Here is a 21,059-nt window from a genome sequence, read left to right on the forward strand (position 1 = left end):
ATGGTCTGACTACAGTTTGATCTACTGCTTCCTGCATTTAGGGGTAGAGGCAGGGAAGGGGGTATGGTATCACACACACTGTCACATCATCCTCTAGTGAGGTCTGTCCTTTATAGATCTCTCATATTACTTAATACCCTATTCCATTCTAGATCTTTTATATTACTTAATTCCATTCAAATGTGTTCTATGTCAGACAGCAGGAAGCTTTAAAAAAAATCTGATCTTTGTTAACATGCACCTTGTAGATGTTTAGGATCCCAGCAAGACTAAAACCATCTAATCAAGGCAGAAAATACACTACTATAGCAAACTGGCATGTGCCAATTTGATATATTAAATAATCATACTACAGATGGATTTATAAGAGTCAGTGGAATTAAGCCAGGATTAATTTGACAGCTATTATAAGGTCATAGCTACAGGAATTAGACAAAAATAGTGTTAAAGAAAGAAGTAGGGGGGAGAAGGGGTGGAGCAGAGTTTTGCTGCCTCAGTGCTGTCCAAAGGGACAGAAGCGTCTATAAAAACAGAAAAAGCATTAAAAAACAAAGTTGTGTCTAATCACTTCAGATTATAGGGAGATATGCTTTTAACATTTAATCCAATAAAGAACATTCAAAATCCTGACTTTATCATATACACAGATACAGCCAAGGAAGCTCTAAGCAAGACAAAGGTTGCTGAACAGCTGGTGAAACAACTGAGAAGAGCAGAGAACCATGAGAGGCTAGAAATTGTCTTTGAGGTCCTGCAAGCACTTGCAGAAAATGGTAAGGCTCCTTTCAGCTTGGGGGAATGACGGGAGACAGGGTACTGGTACTTAGCTTAAGCTCCGGGTCCTGAGTTTGCCATGGAATCCTACTAATGGAACCAGCAATCCCTTCAGTGGAAATAAGCCAGAACATATGAAATCCTGGCCTGAGCAAGACTTTGAAGCATAATAGGTGAGGCAACAAAGAAAGGAGGCAGAGAGTAGCATTCCACTCTATTTCAGTAGATCTATAAGATAGCAGATTCAAACTCATATTCTCCATGGTGCGCAACAGGAAAGCAGACTAGACAGATTGGTTTTTTATTTTAAAAAATGACAGCCAAATATCATAGATGTCTACTCTAAGCAGTGGTGTAACAAGCACCGATAAGAATCCACTAAAAATATCTAGATACCTGATACAGATTTTAAAGAAATGAAAACTCATGACTGGCAATACAAGAAATGTCAAAGCTCAGTGCAGCAACTTTGCGCATTCTGCCTTGGTGTCATCCTAGTACCAGAATGTCTGTTACGAACAAAACCAAAACAGTGACTGCACCTGAAAAAAAGACTGGCTGAAGTTCAAGGATTTAGCTTCCTAGTTAGAAACACTGCAAAGACCCAAGAAGCTTTTAGTGTGCTTTTACTATGATCTCTACAGATGCTCTGAAAGTGCAGTTGGTGGAGGCAGGCGTGCAAGAGGTGCTGTCCGAGATCCTGCTGAGGCTCCAGGCTAGTTCACAAGCTGAAGATACATGCATTGTGAAGGCTGCATCAGATCTCATTGTCTCTCTGCTTCTTGGAGGTAAAAAAAGGAATACTGACAGTCCAGATACATAGAGAAACAACATCAAAATGTCCCCTTAGCAGAGGGGTTGCCATCTGTTCTGTTTTTTTATAGGAGCCTAGTGCTCACCTTGCCATGCTTCCCTTCAAGCATATACATATGTTGCCTCAAGTCATCTAATACCACTGTGACTGCTCCTGTGCAGAATGCAAACGCAAGCACAAGAACTTCAAGGCCCCTGTAACTGTACCTGTGGTTGTCAGTTCACACCCTGCTTCTATAACTTTCAAAGCTGGCCTAAGAGCCGGTTTTAAGTTTAAAGCTAATCATCAGATTAAGTTCACATGATATTGAACTACTCATGTTTCCTTATTCCAAACCTGTGTACGTACTTTGAACATTTGGACTAACAAACGAAATGCAAGAACTTTCTTGTAATGTAAGTTCTGCATCTATTATTAGGAACAGACTACCCACATTGCTGACCTAGATTTTTCTCTAAGTCTTTAAGCTGATTTCAGGAACAACAGGAAAAGGCTAAAGACCTAACAGCAACTTAATTTAGGTGGCCTTGCTATGTTGTATTTTGGGCAATACAGATTAAATAAAACATCAAGAACTGGACATTTATACTGCATCCCACCACCCCCAATCCCAAAGCAATCAACAATTTAAAGGCCTTAAATCATTAATTATAACAACAATCTAAGTCATCATTGATTTAAATCTCCCCAAAGACAGAACAGTTCACTTCAGGGCTAATTATAAACAGACATGAGATGTTCCCTCTATTTGTCATGCCACAGATAGGTACATGCAGAAGTTGTTTTGCTAAGGGATGTGGCATCATCTCCCAGAATGTTGGTATTTGCATCACATCCAAACACATGCAGCTACAGAGACAGGAGCAACGGCTATTGCTAATTTTACAAAAAATGGTAAGGTTGGTTATTCTCTACCTTTTGAAGATGGAAAGCCACTGTTTGTGAGTGGAGAGAAAAGCAACACTACTGTATTTCATTGTTCCCTGGCTCTGAAACAGTAACATTCTTGCTTTTCTGCAGACTGGAGACTTGCGTACCTTTAAGTTACACATGCTAATGATATCGAAGTAGTTTAAGGGACATAATTGTGAAAAATGGGGTGGTCAGGTATGCAAGCTTTTGCACTTTTTTTCCTAAATCGCACACTATTAGAGAGGAGACTCTGGAAATGTTTCATGGCAAATACATTTGTTAGAAATATAAAAAAATAACACACAATTATTGATGCTTTAGGTTTTCAGTAACTTTTAGGAAGGTAGGGTTAGTCAGACTTACCGGAGGGGAAAAAGAAATCTCAAGATAAGTCATTTTATCTTTTGCACTTTCCTATTATAGAAAGCAATGAGCCTTAATACTATGCAGAAACACAGAGAGACTCTCATAAACAGACTCCTGGAATGCATGCTGTGTTGAATCAGTCAGCAGAAGATACCCCACCATGTTTTCTGTCCTTTCTCACTGATAGTTACTGTACTGGGTTCATACTCAATTAACAAAAAGGAGCTTTTTCAACATTGCTCAACTTTCTGCATTAATATGTGCTTAATTATCATAAAAGATTCCCTCACGTCTGTCTGAATGTTTAGCTAGTCAGTCTCATCTGTTTTGGTTTTTTTTTTTAAGCAAGCTACCATACACACAAATCTCCACCTCTCCCCCACATCCTTTCTAGACTCCCTTTTTTGTTTTATACCTTGCTCTGAATTGGCCATTGTGCATCACAGTTCTACAAAGGCCACAGAAATGCCCTCAGTGCCTTTAAACTGGCTATCTTCAATTTATTCAGCTGAATGGCTTGCTCTGTCACTCGCTCTTCTCCCTCCATCTCCCCCGCAACCCCATTAGATGTTTCATGTGGAAAAAGCGAATAATCCCTCTCAGGCCCCAGTGTGTGCCACTGATGTATGCACAGCCTTTAACCTAAGAGAAAAAAAATCCTATGGAAATCTGATCTCAGCATCAAATGACTTCTGAGGCAGTGAAAAGATGACAGACAGCTTTTGCAGCTATGAAAGTGGCTGTTCCTATGAGACTTTAACTATGAGCCATTAAATTGAAGGTTCTGCTGCTATCCAATCAAAAATCCATGGGAGAGAACACCAGTTTGGAGCTCAAAGCAAGGCAACCACTAATGGGTTCTGCCTATTCGCACTTTACTACATGAGAAAAAAATGCTCTGCCATTCTTTGGTTTGAAAGGTGGGTGGAGGAGAGAAATTAAATTCAATTAAGGTTAGCCTATATGAAGATCAAAGTATTTTGCCTGTAGAATACTGGCAGACCAAAAGAGATGGTGTATTCCTAGAGAACCTGTTCCTAGAGAGGACTGGGCAATTTTCCTCATATACTCTGAACTCCAAAGATTAGGCAAGAGAACATTTGAAGAATCACAAGCAAAAACATCAACTTTAGAGAATGTATGTATAAATTGATATCAAAATATTTTTGCATGAGTAGAATTCAAAATATTTCACAGACTGACAATCCTCTCATGAAAATATCCACTTACATTTTAAGCATTTGACAAATTCTTATTTAACATATGTAGTAATACAGGGGAAAAATATGCTACTAACTGAAATGCTAAGAGATTAAAGGAACAGTAGGCATTGGTTCAAATCACAACATGGAGGAGTTTCTACTACTTTGGGGTAGAAATAACATTCAAACCAGAAAAGGTGTTAAAATTACTAGAGCCATTTTTAAGTGGTATACACACAAAAATTAGAAGTCTGTACATTTTAGGCATGCAGTTAGTACCATGAGAAGCACCTAAAGCTACTTTTGGCCAGATTCTGTATTTGCATGAATTCTATAGTTCCATGGAAAATTGTTTACTCCAGGTGAAGACATGGTCTTCCTATATAGCGTTCACACTGTTTTGCCACATTTTAACGAACAGCATTCTCTAACAGCACAGCAGTAAGGAAATGTTGACTGGTGTCAAGAATATGCCTCTCAAGGTATAATAAATGTCTAAAATAAAATACAGAAAAATATTTGCCAAATGGCATCTTCAAAACACTTCCTTCAGGAAGGATGCAGACCGTAATATGGAGGGTTTCCTTTTGCTCTTTAGGAGAACACTTTCTCATTTCCTATCAAGGTAAGCTAGGTAGCTTCTGATAATAAAAGGGCTGTCACCGCTGCAGAGCAAGTTCTCAAAGAGAAAGGGAGACATACAGACACAAACTGACAAAATATTGCAGAGCATGTACTGGGCAAAATGGTAGTTCTTTGGAATGTACAGATCTGCTCTTTCACCAGCATTAAACAGATCAGAACTCTCTAGGTCAACTCATATTTTTCCTAGCTTCATATGACTGCAACACAACTAGACTTCTCATTTCAGAAAGTGGGTTTCTCAAAAAAGGTAAGAAAAACCTAGGCCTGATTCTTTCATTAGTTAATGACAAATTATTTGATTTAATACAGGAAGCAACAGCAGTACAAAACTAATAATCAGATTCACCATTGCTGGATAAGATCCCTGGTCTCACAATAATATCTTAAACCAGTAGAATAGCAAAATTGGGGTATTAAAGCTATCCTGTAGAGAAATGGAAAATGCCACGAGTATTCCACCACATATGTAGTGGAAAATAAAGCAGTATTGAAGAAGAAATTGACTAGAGAACATATGATTTTGAATTTGTCTATGACTGTTCCTAGAAAGCACTCTCAAGCTAAGCTTTACTAGAGGGTGTCTCAGCATCAGTTCACAAGTGGCTGATGCCCACTTATCTCTAGAGAGTTGAAGGTTGTAAAAAACAACCCAAAAGCTATAGTCTCAATCTTATCAAGACAAGGAGACAAGCAAGACAAAGACTCCGTGAATTCTCAATTTGCATGATTAATTTCTATCACTGTGTTTCTTATCTCTCTCACCTGCTTGGTTTTGCCTCTTTCTTCAGATGGCAACTGTGTACGAATGGTACAGCTGGGAGTCATACATCAGCTTCTGGATCTTTTGGAGAAACACGTAGAGAGTGGGGACGTCTCTGTTCAACATGCTGCACTCAGTGCACTTCGAAACCTTGCTATTCCAGGTACAGAGTTTGAAGACAATTGACATACAGTGATTCTTTGTAAAGATGGGTCTCTTAATGGAGATCTGTGCAGCTCTGTCCAAGTCACCAATTCCACTCCCTTGTATACTGAGGGGCAATTAACCTTTTCCCCCCTGCAGAGACATATATATTTGAATAATTCATCAGGACTTCTGATCTACATAAAGGGTCTAAATATAATAAAGTGTGATCTTATTGCCAGCTGCTGAAATGGTTTCACATTAACAGCATACAGCAGTTCAAGACAAAAATGCAGAACACAGTTTATAGCTTAAAATAGAGAGTATGGGGTGGAGCTATCGCATCACAGCTGGTAGGGATTTCATAAATCTGCTCCTCTTCTATAAAGCCAATATTCATTGCAAATTCAGCCTTTGTAACACACTTAACTACAATACTTAAAGGGGGCATATAAGAAAGATGGGGACAGACTTTTTAGTAGGGCCTGTTGTGATAGGACAAAGGGTAATCGTTTTAAACTAAAAGAGGGTAGATTTAGATTAGATAAGAAAGAAATTTTTTTACAATGAGGGTGGTGAAACACTGGAACAGGTTGCATAGAGAGGCGGTAGATGCCCCAACCCTGGAAACATTCAAGGTCAGGTTGGATGGGGCTCTGAGGATCCTGATCTAGTTGAAGATGTCTCTGCTCATTGCAGGGGGATTAGACTAGATACGCTTTAAAGATCCCTTCCAACCCAAACGATTCTACTCTTGTGATCTTTTGTTAATACACATCACAAAATTGTGCTGCTTCTCATCTCAAATTTACTGCTTCCATGTGAAAGTGCAAAAAAAAAAAAAAAGTTTTGCTAGAGACTTAACAGTACAGCACCCTGCAACACAGTTCTTACACTGCTATGCAGTACTCCAGAGAAGAGCACGACACCAACGCTATTTTCTGAAAATAAAAGAACCTGAAGTTGTCTCCCAATTTTATTATGTAAGCAAGCCAGCATGCATGGTTTAACAGTTTTATACATAATCATAGCTTTGAACAAGGGAGCCCCAGAATATACTAGTTGCTACTTTGCCTCCCCTACTTCCTTTTAAAGCCTAATACACTCTCATTTCTGCTTGCAGATAGCTCTCTTCAGAATTTCACCTATTTCTTTCAATTAATTTTTTATATGCTTTCAAGTAATTTATTTAGTTTGGTTTATAGTATTATCACACTCTCTGGATCATAATAGTCAGCCATGTCTGCCTATTCAGTATTTTAATAAATACATCTCACACCATAAGCCCCTCACTGCTTCTATGTATATTTTATTTCTCTGTGAAGAGATTTTCTACCACCATTCACATCAGCAGACAGAGGCCTGTGCAAATTGCTTTTTGGTGCTAACAAAGCATGCAGTATTTTGACCATGCATGCCAGCTACCTTAAATCAGTTACAACTTAACACAGAGCTATTAGAAGATAATCATAGAATCATGAAAAATCATAGTGAGCCATCCAGCTGTAACTAAGAGAGTAATTTAGTAGGCAAAATGTAACTATCTTTGAGAATGAAAAGGTAGATTTTTTCTACAAGCCTTTTTCTGTAGAGGTGTCCCATGCTTAGTTCTCATTGATTTCACTCCGCAATATGTACAATTTTAATTTATTTAAAAATTAGATAGTATTTAATCATTACAAGCAGAAAAGATACCAATTAATCTCATTTGAAAGATAGCAATTTTGATGTAGTTTCCCTTGACAACACAGATGATCACATTCTAACTCACAACAGAACCTGTTCCTTAACGAACACCAAGGCCCACTTTTTGCATTGCCAAGCCCACAGGCATTGCTTAGCAGTTCCTTAACAAAGCAATGAACACAGCTGATCTTGCAAAGATTACAGGATCTAAAAATCCAGAAAAATGTGGTTACAACCTACAACTTCACCCCTCTATTACTGCCTGCTACATATAGTACCAGTAGATCTTAATGTTCTTTGCAGCTGTATTTTAAAAGGCTCAACTCTGAATTATAAAATAGACTCTGTATTGATACGTTCATATTTTGATTATCTGTTCTGTTCAAGTCTATTACATTTTAGAACTTTCCAAGTGTGTGGGCAATGCATAGCACTTAAAATGTACTACTACACTGTACTTTTCTTCATCAATTTGTAAAAAATATCAGAATATAGGAGCTGTAAGACATTCCCTCACAATAATACATCACTTCCAGAAATACACAAACTCTATCACTTTCAACAATATAGTCTGCTACCCAGAAAAAAAAAAAAAAAAAGACTGAGTGCAAATCCAAATAAATTGTAAAATAAAAATTAAATCTGGGCTAACACTTGCAAATAGGCACAGGGGAAGTCTTAAATTCAAGTAATGATCTTAAAAGAGAACAGGTGCTTATAAAAAAAAAATTGCAAAAAGTCATTATGCTCTAGTGAATGGAGTCAGTCTGTGCCACTGAAAAACAAGGACATTAAGAGCAAGTGCTTAACAGTGTCTGCTTCTCAATTTGCCCAATAGAAGGAAAACGATAGAAAACAGTTATCTCCCTAATTTCACTGTCCTGTCATTCCCCGTGCCGCCCCCCCCCCCCCAAAAAAAAAAAAAAAAAGCATGCAGAGGATGGGAAGAAAATTGCTCTGGAGGAAGCAGCTTTTGGTAGCACAGTTAAGCAGCATTAGGACTCCTTCCAGGCAAGCTTCTGATTATTACCAGGGATTACTGCACTAACGACTGAAGCAAAGACACAAGAATTGGGAAAGCACAGAAACAAAGGCATAAACAACAGGGGATCAGTGAGCTCAAATACAAAAAGAAAATTCATTCTCAAGCAATATGGATACATAAATCACTTCTGCCACCCAGTTAAGATAAGCAAGCATAGGAAAGGCTTGCTCATGTCAGTGGGAGAGTGGATGGATAATCTATTACAACCAGAAAAAAGAAGAGAAACAACAATGCTGTGTTTATCCTCTTTTATGTACTTCATTCCAGGCAGGGCTGAGATCGAAAGTAACCAAAATATCATAACAGCAATTCCTAGGAAGTTTTTAGCTCAAAAGAGAAGCCTAAACAGCCAGGTAGTCCTGACTTCATTTCTGAGTGCTCTAACAAGTTGGACCTTTTGCTAAGAGCATAATGGAGCACAAAATTCAGAACAACAGTTACGTCATATCTACGTTTTCAGATGCTTGCGTAGTTACTGAGCTTCACATCAACATCTTTTTTCCATTTTCTAGTTGTTAACAAGATTCAAGTGCTGGAAGAAGGTGTGGCAGAACGGATTCAGGCACTTCTAAGGTCAGAGATGCCTCCTGTGCAGTTTAAACTTCTTGGAACACTACGCAAATTAGCAGATGGTCAAGGTAGGGAATTGCTAGTACTTACTGATGTCAGCTGTACACCCTCCTCCTCCCCTCCCCCTGCAAGACAATGGATATGCAAGAAGACTACAGGCTAAGTGTCCTGCTAACCTAATTCTGCTCAGTCTGGAGAGATTCCAACAGAGATGATTGCTGAAGGCTCCAATCAGCCTCAGAGGTAGATAAGAAATAAACCAAACAGAAGAATCTGCAGCAGTCAGTGAGAAATGGCAAAGGCCTAAAAGGAAGATGTTTTCCACCAAAGATATACCAGCAAGGCACAAGTATGATGGAAAAGCATCAGGCTAAGGATTTACAGTGCCAAATCACAGGAAAGCAAATCAATAGAAGAACTGGAGAATATAAAATGATCAAAGGGAGCTGGGGTGGAGAGAGGCAGGAGAAACAAGTTTCTACCAGTCACACAGTCTCTCTATACATTTATTGCCAGGTTTATCTTGCTGGTGTAGCTCAAATGTTGAATTTAGTTTGCATGTTGAAATGTGGGATTATCTACTTGCACTTCATTCAGTTTTACAGAGGTGGATATGCAAATGCAACAATACTCACCTGTGCATATAGTTGCATTTTGAGAAACATGCATAACGTCAGAATTGTGTTAAGATCTAACACAATATCCTAATTTATTTTTAGACTTACTAGCTTCTTACCAGAGTATAATACAAAAACAAGTGTTGTGGGGTTTGGGTTTTTTTTTTTTAATGATAAGTGTTGTAATTCTTTCATATCACCAGAGCAGCTGCTCTAGAACACTAATTAGTACCGCCCACCTTGATGTGCAGGAATAACAAGAAACAGGTCAAAAACAGAATCAGAAGTGTTATGACCATTTTGCAATGGGAATTGACAGCTGGTACAGAACAATTACAATCACAAATTCAGTAGTTATATGGAAGGAGAAAAAACCTCACTCCTACATTCCATGCTGCACTCATTTTCATTTATACCACTGCAGACACCACTTTGATAGGGCAGCTACTTGCATCCTTTTTCAAATTAATATGCATGACATAAAATTTACATCTAGCAATCATTAATTTGCACTGATTCCAGTCCAGTAAAAAGCTGCTTTCAGCTATATTTCACCATGGTGGGAAATGGACATTGCAAGATATACAGAAACTTAGCCTCTTCTTCATCTCAGGCTTTGTAGGAAGTCATTAAAAGGTCATTTCTCCGAAGCTATATTGGAATTCCAACAGGGGAGACCATTTAGCTTTTAAAATTGAGACATCATAATAACACAGATCTAAATTATCAAACATGTTATCTAAATTTTTTTTTTTTTTTTTTTACTCAATGCTATTAACCAGCTCTAGTATGAAGTCAGAATTTGGCACAAAATGGTACAACTTCTGAATCTGAAACAATACAGATATCAAAGTGTAAAGTAGAAAAAAAAGATGTAGAAGATTATTCAATGTTTACCGATTCCTGCCTATGAACACACAATTCTCCCACCTTTACTTTCTGTTTACCCATGAGCCAACACTGCCCTTAATTAACTCAGCCTGAAACTCTTTGAATACGCATCTACTAAGAAGTCCTCACTGAATTAGTTAATTGCATTATCTAGTATAAATTCATTATTCTGATAATCACTGGGCATGCTGAGACCTACTGACTAGAAGAGTTAGGTTTCTTTCTAACTATAGAAAACTGCAGTCAGATCTGTCAGCAAGGCCTTTGACACTGTCTCTCATGGCATACTCCTTGAGAAGCTGGCGTCTCGTGGCCTGGATAAGTGTACTCTTCACTGGGTGAAAAACTGGCTGGATGGCCGAGCCCAGAGGGTAGTGGTGAATGGGGTGAAATCCAGTTGGCGGTGGGTCACGAGTGGTGTTCCCCAGGGCTCGGTGTTGGGCCCTGTTCTGTTTAATATCTTTATTGATGATTTGGATGAGGGGATCGAGTGCACCCTCAGCAAGTTTGCAGATGACACCAAGTTGGGAGGCAGGGTCGATCTGCTTGAGGGTAGGGAGGCTCTACAGAGAGATCTGGACAGGCTGGATCGATGGGCTGAGGCCAATCGTATGAGGTTCAACAAGGCCAAGTGCCAGGTCCTGCACTTCGGTCACAGCAGCCCCATGCAGCGCTACAGGCTTGGGGAAGAGTGGCTGGAAAGCTGCCCAGCACAGAAAGACCTGGGGGTGCTGGCTGACAGCCAGCTCAATGTGAGCCAGCAGTGTGCCCAGGTGGCCAAGAAGGCCAACGGCATCCTGGCCTGTATCAGGAACAGTGTGGCCAGCAGGAACAGGGAGGTGGTTGTTCCCCTGTACTCGGCACTGGTGAGGCCGCACCTCGAGTCCTGTGTTCAGTTTTGGGCCCCTCACTACAGGAAAGACATTGAGGTGCTAGAGCGTGTCCAGAGAAGGGCAACCAAGTTGGTGAGGGGCCTGGAACACAAGTCTTATGAGGAGCGGCTGACGGATCTGGGGCTGTTCAGTCTGGAGGAGGCTGAGGGGAGACCTTATCGCTCTCTACAACTACCTGAAAGGGGGTTGTAGTGAGGTGGGTGCTGGTCTCTTCTGTCAGGTGGCTGGAGATAGGACGAGAGGAAATGGCCTCAAGTTGAGGCAAGGGAGATTTAGGTTAGATATTAGGAAAAATTTTTTTACTGAGAGGGTTGTCAAACATTGGAATGGGCTGCCCAGGGAAGTGGTTGAGTCACCATCCCTGGAGGTATTCAAAAAGCAAGTGGACAGGGTACTCCAGGGCACGGTTTAGGGGGCACGGTTAATGGTTGGACTCGATCTTGAAGGTCTTTTCCAACCGAAATGATTCTATGATTACACTAGAGATGTTAACATTAACTGGTTTTTACAGTTTTGCTTTTTTGCTTCAGAGGAGCAGAATTTCTGCACTTCAACAGCCAAAGGACTTTCAGCTCAAGTTAAAGTTCAGTTGTACACACAATTTACTCAAATTTGGCATTTTGTAAGTTAAAATGTCCTCCTGTTCCGCTTAAGAATAACTAATTGGGTTTTATCTCAAAGAGCTCTATTGCTGGCAGACATCAGGAGGTCCCTGTCAAACTGTGTCAAGACACCTCCTTTGAACAAACCTCTTAAACTGGTTCCATTCACCACCCTCCTACCTCTTTTAGCTTTCTGTACTAAACTGGATTACCATGATCTCCTCAGACTAACATGTAACATCTGACGTAGAAGCAAAAGCCTTTCTCTTACAGGAGGCAATATGCAGGTGGTATGCAACGACAAATAACTCTTACCTCAAAAAAAGTATGTTCAGCTAGGCTAGAAGCTCCCAGATTCCTTATGGGATTTTGCCCTGTGGATTGTTCCTTAGTGTACTGGACAAATAAAAAAAAGGAAGTGTCCATCCTTCCTCATCTCCCTCCCCAAAATAGAAAGAGTATAGGTTGACTTACAGTTTCTGCAAAATATCCAGAGTAATCATGTGGTTTATTGACAGTGACCTTCTAGCGCATACTCTACTTGACTCTTTCCAGAATATCTCAAAACAAATGCAACAGAGAAAGGGACAGGTAAAGAAACAGGAGTAGGGTGATGCCCCTGTCAGCCAAACCTATCCCTTCTGTTCTGGATGTTAACATTGGTTCTTCCTCAAGTCTTTGCTTCAGCAAAGCTCCAAGAGACAAACTTCCCAGTATCTTAAAACCACACAGACTTTCCCCCACATTTTTCCCTTTCTGAATTTGCTTCCAAAGGAGAAGGGATCTCCCTGGTTACCTTCTTTCAGGCCTAGAACTATTTCAAAAGACTGGAAAAGCAGAAAAAGATTGGAAAAAGCTCACAAACCCTTTATGGCCCTTCTTAGGGAATGTACACTTCCCATGAAGACCTTTACCACATCTTTCCTTCTTCAGAGCACACAACGCACATTTCATGCTCATCTGCTCTGGTCCTCCAGCATCAAGGGATGGGGGGCAGGCATGGGACAGGACTCAACATAACCAAAATGAAGTCAACAAGAAAAACCCTTTATTAAAAATAACTACACGAGACTCCTAAATTTGAATTAAATCTTATAACCACAGTATATTTTTGCAAATAGAGTAATTCTACGCCAAAAGTGAGCATCTGTCCTGTGACTACTCTTAGCTCTCAGCTAATACATCTGGTGCCAAGTTGGAAGTGCTGTGCATTTATATCCTCAGTTCACAATCAACTGGAACACATGGGAACAGCAGTTTGGCAGTTTACAAGAAAGCTCTTGTGTGCTCAAAGCCAAATGGGTGAGCACTCAATTCCTACAAAGAGGCAGCCTAAGTTGTGCGCATTACTACTTTCTTATCTTTCTCCTGGTACCCTTCACTTAGAAGAAAATTCCAGTTGAACCAAGATGTAGAATTTCAATGTCTTAAGTACTGAACAGAATCAACTAACTGAAATTACTGAAGCAGTATTTACCAGGATGTCCTCAAGGCTGAACCCCTGCTTAACATACTTGGTTAAAATGGAGTATTTCACAGTCCTCAGCACCCTTATATCTGCATTTTTCCTTTGCTTAGGAAATCACTTTCCACCAGTTAGTCATTTTTGATCCACAGCACTTTAAAGATGTGTTATTAAACTGCAGTAAGACTCATGTGGAACCATGTGTTAGACTGATGCAATATTGAGAGAGCATGAGTAAAGTTCCTTTTGCTGCTGAACTTCTAAGAGCTTTGGGAGTAGTCTCCCTTAGTGGCAACGAGTCTTAAACCACAGCATATCATTAGAGTTTCACTTCTTAGGAAAAGTTATCTAGTGAGGTTTTTTGCAAATGTCAACCACAGAGATAATACTGCTAGCATGTCTTGAGATAGGGTTCCTGAAACACAGGGGAACACAAATTAAAAGGCTCTTCCAAACTCTGGGGGAAGTTTTGGTGATGCCTAATACACAGTTCAACACACATTCTTAGAACTTGAGACATGCAATTACAGACATGTTGCAATTCTGTACTAAGACTTGGCTTCCCACATGCTACCAACAGTAATTATCACCATTACTGGGAGCACTGAAACAGCAAGAACAGACTCTGAAGAGCCCATGATTACATTTGTGCAGGACTCAAAGAGCAAGTGCAAGAAACCAAATCGGAAAGGGACAGTCCTCAGGAAGATTTCAGTATAGCAACAGAATATTTGCTTTCAAAGATATGAAGCTACTCATTTTAAGCCCTGCTTCAGCAGCCTTTTAAAAAGGATAGACCTAATCAGAACAGCTTACTTTGTTCTTTATCTCCAAGAGTTGCCCTAACACAACCGGCATTCCTCAAGATTTCCAAGATCCCTTAAAAGCCCAGTGCTCTAGTTACAGCTTTTAAAGGATACTGAGCTCAGGCCTGTGGTCCTGGCTACTTCTGCATTCACACTTCTGTGACAGAAAGACTGTGAAGTCTGATTTTGAATGTCTCCCGATGCTTTTCTTTTCAGCTGATGCAGCTGAAATCTTGGGCCAAGACCCCGTGCTGCTCAACAGACTTGTACAGTGGTGCAATGCTAATGACCACACTGGCGTTCATGAAGAAGCAAATCGGCTGCTAGCATCGATCTTGCATCACAACAGATCCCAAGTATGAGAGCTATTGTCCTGATATGTTTCTATTTTATCCTTCTCAAATATTTTTAAAGCTTGTCAATATAGCTGAGGGTTAAGTGTTAGAACAGCACATACAGCTTTATCATTAAAAACATGAAAGTTCACAGTAAAAACCCCTCTAGTCTGCCTCAATACCAATAATGGTGTGAGCAGGAAAGCAGTGCTCTCCGTAGCCACACATACTGCACAGAAACGAGCAACATAGCTATTTACTGTCATTTGTCAACTTTTACCCTGCTTGAGTAAGGCTTGACAAATAGTAAGTAAAGCTTTTCTATTTCCATAAATACTAGTTTCTAATTAAAATGGCAAAGATAACCCAGACCTGTTCCAAACCTCAGTCCTCCAGAAACTCCAAAGAGCCCACTTATCTCCCTAGTGATGGATGAATCTGGTGTGATCTGTATCTGCTGGCATATTAGAACAGGCTTCTGTTTCTTGTAAATTATGCTATTATACACAGGCATCCCAACCACGCTTTACTTTGAGGTAGTGATAAAAAAAAGTAGATACTATCGGCACAGGCTTTGATAAAGTAAAACTAATCTTTGCCAGTTTGAAGGTTTGAAATGAAAAATCGGAATAAGGTCAAACTAAAACTCGAGACAAAATGTATGTATTTTTATCTTATAGATATGCATATACATAATTGTAAGTATTGATATTCCAAGTAAATTAGACCAGCCCTAAGCAGACACATATGATCAGTGTCAAAAGCAATGTTATCTCCAATCTTCAAATATCAGTTTGCATTGCAGCAGGCAAATCATTTCCATCTACTCAGAGGCTGAAGAGTGCAACCTCATTTCTCTCTTCATTCCACTTTATTCATAAGTCAGATTTCCATCTGTGATATTTTACCTTTGCTTTAACAGGAAGTGGTCAAAGCCATCCAGGAGGCACAAGGAGTGAAGCATCTGGTTTCCATGACAACAAGCAAACATGCTGCCATGCAGAATGAGGCTCTGAATGCCTTGGCAATAGCATCTGCAATTGATTTAGGTATTTTTCTCCTAAAAGCATTTACCTGTGCAAGATCCTCAATTATTAAGAAACAGTGTCATGCTGTTAATTCTACATAACATGTACAAAAAAGCATGTTTCTTGTCTAGATTTAGCTCTTCAGCAGGAAATAAAGGAAGTCAGCCATCCAAAAGATCACAAAAGCAACAGGCTTCAGGAACTGCCCAAATATTTTTTTTTTTTGTTTAGGGTAGTGTCAGATGATTAGGTTGTGTGGACAGGCATAATCTGTTGAGTAGCATGGTATGATGCTAGAAACTTGTATAAAAAAAAACAGAAGGAAAATAAAGGTAATGAAGACTAAAGAAAAAGATGAGAAAGTCTAAATGAAGACAAAATTAAGGAAAAATTATGGACTAGAATGGTCAATGAAGACTACAAATTGAGGAAATAATCTTCAGCAGACATTTGAATGCAGGCGAGAATAAAGCAGAAGCATAGACAAAAGGGCCTTGTAGAAGTTGCAAATTAAACAAGTGAGAAAACTGGTTCTAACTACTTTTACTGAGCTCATTTTCAGAGAGACTGAGTATATTTTTTCTTCCAGGTATTTCCCGTATGACTGATCACATTTGAAAATGGGACTCAATTTATTACAATAAAGACAGTCACCACAGAAATCTACGTACATCAAGAGATAAATTGAAAAGTAATAGTCAACTTGAAATTTTGAATTTTGTATACCAACAAGCAAGACAGTAAAGAGCCAATTTTACTGCTTGGTCCACCATTAAGGCTCTCAAACTCAACCAGGAAACTAACGTGAATCAACATTCCTAGCAAATTTTAATCTATGATGAAGTTATTTTATACAATCTATAGTATACAGGTTCTGTCTTCCATAATGAGGCCAGTGAAAAAAATAGAGAAATTTTCCAGTACAGAAAATAGATGCCCAAGACATCCCTGTATAGCCAATTTGAAATTAAGCCAGTCAGAAATTTTATTTTTAAAAAGCAAGCATGTTCACTTTCTAGCTTCTTTTCATGTACATCTCAGGTATTTGTTTACTTATTTTTCAGAAACGCTTGAAGAATCATTTAAGGAATCACAGCTAGTTCAAAGGTTACACAAACTTCTACAAGATGATAATACGAGTCCTGAGGTGATATATAATTCAATGGGTCTTTTGTGCAGTCTTCTTAATTCAGGTAACTTCATTTTAAGTTGTCTGTGATGAAAGAACAGATGTTTGTGATGAAAACACAAGTGTTTCCTGTTACTGAAATGTGCTGCTTGTAATATTAGTCAGTGAGTAGTAAAGGATATTAAAGAGGTTCATTCTTTATTGATCACCAAAAATCCCAGTAAAGTAGCTTCTTTCTTTATGAAAAGTTGATTAAACCATCAGTTGAATGAAAAAAGGCTTTATTCCAGTGAGTCAGTGGCATAATCAAGTCCTAAACTAGCAAAATTAGAGCCCTGGAATAAAGGCATCTTTGTCCAAATTCACCATGCACAAATGTCTGACAATCCCAGGTCCTGTATGTACCACAGCATTTTTGTGTTCAAAAATAGTCTGTATCATCTTCCACAGGCAGGCATACATTTGTTCTGCCTATACTGTAAGCAAACCAGAAGTTGAGAGAAAACAGCAATTTTAGCAATGCTGCCTTTACACAGCAACTTTTAGTAAAACATATGAAGGATATGATTTCAGTTTCTTTCACTCCGTGGTTAAGGAAGACTTAAAATGCTTTGAGCAAGATCAGACTCATCCTGGATGTGTGGCACTAACTGAAAACCACCACCTTGAAACCAGGAGTCCAAAGATCTTGTGCCAGTTTCTCACATCTTAATACATAAATCATGTAAATTGAAAATAATGATTGTGCCCAGGCAAGATCTGCCACAATGGGAGCTGCCTTTCAAATCGTGGAGTCACCCTGTATTGGCAGCCAAGTTGGATTTTGCAGTAGAGTATTTTTTACCTGTAGCCACAGTTATTGGAATAGGGATCAGCATTTGCATCCTTCAGTGCTACTACGGAGTACTGACGCAACAGATGTGACCTATAAGACTTTTTTCCAGAGGTGTATGTACTTAGCACTTTATAGATTAACTGTAACACTAAGGGTTGAGTCTTACTAATATGAAAGGCTAAAAAAAAGCACACAGGCAAAATAATGCTAGAAATTGTCCTCTATTATACTTTCAACAAAGTGCTTTTCTCCTGTTCAATCAGTTCTTGGAAGTCAAACAGGAGAGGAAAAATAAATCTTAACCTGTTCAATACTTTCAATAGCTGAAACGGTATCTATTGAGAGAAATGTATTTAAATTAAAGCAGCTCATTTTAAACAGCCAATACTTCCAACTTTTATCTTACAACTGTCGGGAGCCACTATGCCATGGCATGTCACTAAAAGTCAGCATTTCATCTCCCATTCAGGTGATCTGAGACAAGAAATAGAAGAGAATAAGATTAAAGAAACCATCGAACAACTCTGTAGTCACAGCAATGCAAATGTGGTCAAGGAAGCTGCCACAACATTACAGGTTTTGAGAGGAGAGACACCCCACTAGCCTCCCTTCTTCCCCATAGCAACCCTGCACTGCTGCTGAGGCAAATGCAATACAATGCCAGCTTTGCCAACACTGCCTTGCATTTGTCATGCTGCCGCATAACCAACACTACTAAGCCCAGGTACAGCTCCTGCTTTCAAAGCTGTACATACATACAAAAAAAAAAAAAGTAATTTGCTCATCTATTTGGCCTACAGATACCTGCCTCACTGCTGCTCTTCACTGAGCTACTAAGAGCAGTAGGAATAAGGCCTGTCAAGCAAGCAGTCTTAGAAAACATCACATGAGTAGCATCAGGCAATTACCACTTCTGCAATACATTTTTAAGCTACTTGGTTTTGTCAAACCAGGATATCACTTGCAACTTTTTCTTGTATCAATGGGACTTTAAAATCATTACCAAAAAAATGTCAAGCTTATATCGTGCAACCTGAAACAATGGGGGTTTAGATTAGACGAGAGCTGTAGCTTAAACAATGCAAAGGGCTAATTGGCACCAATTCAACCTCTGCACATTGTGAATCGACCTGCGAGCCCCAGCTGTTAACTGAACACGTTAAAACCACCAAAAAACTGTACCTTTAAACCAAATCCCTCTTCAATTTCCAATTCTAAAGCTCATCCCTGAGGTTTTACCTGCTAGTATCACAAGCTATATTCCTAACTATCTGAGGTCACACTCATCCTAATTTCAGAGTTGCAGCTACTGTAACCTGGAATGAGACTCAGTAGTTTACAAGAAACTGCAGTCAATGTCCATACACTGGTTGGACAAGATACAAATTAAAGCTAGTTAGAAATTACAAGTGGGCATGTGTGAAGATTTTAAGACAGCTAGCATTTCATTAAATTATCTCCAGTAAGAGAACCTCGGTTTAACTTTAGTTTATGAAAAACTGTAGTAAAATGAATGCCTCTGAACATTTCTACAGAAACCTGTCATATTTTAAAATGTTCACTTGATTAAAAAAAGGTAACAGGATCTATTGCACAACTTGTTCTTATGGAGCCTTTTGAAGCAGTTACAAGTATGTTGCAGACACATATTGCCAAGACCTAGGAGATCAAATTCAAAACGCTGTAGTGGTAGATACTGAAGAGCTAGAGAACAATGGTGGGGTTTTTTTAGCCAGCAGTAGAAGTTATTGAGAAAAAAAAACCAGAAGAGTACTGACCTTTAAAAAGTTGTAATAAACCAGGTAATGTTTAAAAGTCAACAAGGCCTCCTGTTGTCAAACAATTCAAGTATGATTGGCTTGCATCTGTGAACAAACATTACAGCTTTGTTCCTGCAAAAGCTTTCCCACTTGCAAAACTTGTTAACACTATTTAGCCCACTACATTCACCACCAAATATCACTTTCAGCAGCACTCTTGAGAAAGGGAATTTCATAAAACCACCCCAGACAAGTCGCTTGGCAACATACAAGCAGGTTTTGACCACGTAGTAGGAGAAAAGAAAAACAAGAGCTGAACCATGTGCAGTTTCCTCTAGCTTAAAGCACACAGTGATATGGGCATCCTACACATTTCCAGTGTCAAAATGAGAAATAGCTTCAGACTCTCAATTTCAGAATAAGATCTGCCTAAACCAGGCATTAGTATGAGATATATCAGGATCTATTACAAGTTCTATATATACACCAAATAGCCACATTCAAGTTAAGTCATTCTTATTAGAAGCAATCCAGCCTTAACATTCTAGAGTATCTAATTTCCAGATACTGCGTTATTCTAATATAGTCACTACCTATTGGCTAGATGCTTCTCTGACCTTATTAAAACTAAAATCAGGTTTTAATGCATTAAAGAAACACTGAAATGGTCAAAAAAGCATACACAAACCTATTTCTGCAAGCCTCATCTTCAAACCTGGAAGTTACTTCACTTCTGCACTCTTAATAGTTTCAGGAACATTGCTCAGACATGACAAACCATAGACTGTGCAAATCACAGTAGCGATAACTGTGGATAACGGCAAAGTGCAAACAGCAGTTAGATTTAATAATTTCTCTACACCATTCTGCAGCTCTTCACTTGTTCATGGCTTTGCATTAACAATAGAGAGAAAAGCACCAGTGTTACCTATTATTCAGCAGCCCAGACTGAAAACAAACAAACAAAAAAAAAAAAAAATCAGGAGAGTTACAGCAAAATATACACACAAACACCAGCTGGCTTTTACCATTTCTGTAGTTATCCACAAACTGCAGTCTCAGTAGCCGCCTAAACCTTAGAGAGGGAAATACTAGTGACTGGAAGCAAAAAAAAAAAAAAAAAAATCTTAGAAATCAAACTCCAGGAGTACAAAACATTAAATTTTATTTAATCAAATTTAAGGCTTGAGGAAAAAAATATACTGAAAGTCACTCAGAAAAACCACCTCAGAAGAAGAGACAGAACCTCCCCTTCCAGTGACTAAACAACGTTCAAGCTGCCTGATAACCCACAGGCAGTAGGAAGAAGGAAAAGGAAAGGATGGAATGGGAAGACAAAAAAACCCAAGGCAATTCTACATATAAGCCAATTGCCACATCAGCCTCAATGGACTGGAGGTACAAGTCTATCCACATGGCACTGTATGAGGGTCATCAAACTAAAGACCCCTCAGGAAGAAATATTAAGGTTTTCAGGAGGCGACCAAAGCTCCTTTTGTCGCTGCACTTTTTTCAGTGCTTATATTCGTCCTCCTCTTCACATACAGGGAAACTGTGTCCAAATTGCAGGTACATATTAATAGAAACAAAAGGGCAGCTGCACTGTCAAACATACTGGCAAATAAATACATTGCTTCACAGAAATAAATTGTGCCCATTTCCAAGAAATAAAAGTGATCAGACTGAAAAGTTTCCTTCTCTCAGTCTAGTTATTCGAGTCTGATCTCATATTTGACATCTTCATTAAAAACCTTGTTTCCATTGTAGTGTTTGTGGAGTT

General features: G+C 39.1%; 1 protein-coding gene and 1 long non-coding RNA gene across 2 annotated transcripts in view; one reads left to right on the plus strand and one right to left on the minus strand.

Annotated features, from left to right (window-relative positions):
- LOC128147579 (rap1 GTPase-GDP dissociation stimulator 1-like) overlaps positions 1–18,228 on the plus strand; it is a 36,575-nt gene extending 18,347 nt beyond the window's left edge. Inside the window, 8 exon segments of the mRNA XM_052800312.1 lie at positions 648–773; positions 1,419–1,562; positions 5,502–5,636; positions 8,861–8,986; positions 14,409–14,548; positions 15,450–15,576; positions 16,620–16,748; positions 17,989–18,228. Of these exon segments, the coding sequence (XP_052656272.1) occupies positions 648–773; positions 1,419–1,562; positions 5,502–5,636; positions 8,861–8,986; positions 14,409–14,548; positions 15,450–15,576; positions 16,620–16,748; positions 17,989–18,122 (1,061 nt within the window). The 3' untranslated portion in view covers positions 18,123–18,228.
- On the minus strand, positions 16,164–18,000 carry LOC128147582 (uncharacterized). Its single transcript, XR_008237050.1, has 2 exons — positions 17,926–18,000; positions 16,164–16,768 (listed from the first exon to the last, which is right to left on the minus strand). It is a non-coding gene; the product is annotated as an uncharacterized LOC128147582 (long non-coding RNA).
- Positions 18,229–21,059: the final 2,831 nt, after the last annotated feature.

The sequence above is a fragment of the Harpia harpyja genome, chromosome 10 (genome assembly GCF_026419915.1).
Source record: "Harpia harpyja isolate bHarHar1 chromosome 10, bHarHar1 primary haplotype, whole genome shotgun sequence".
Taxonomy (NCBI): Eukaryota; Metazoa; Chordata; class Aves; order Accipitriformes; family Accipitridae; genus Harpia; species Harpia harpyja.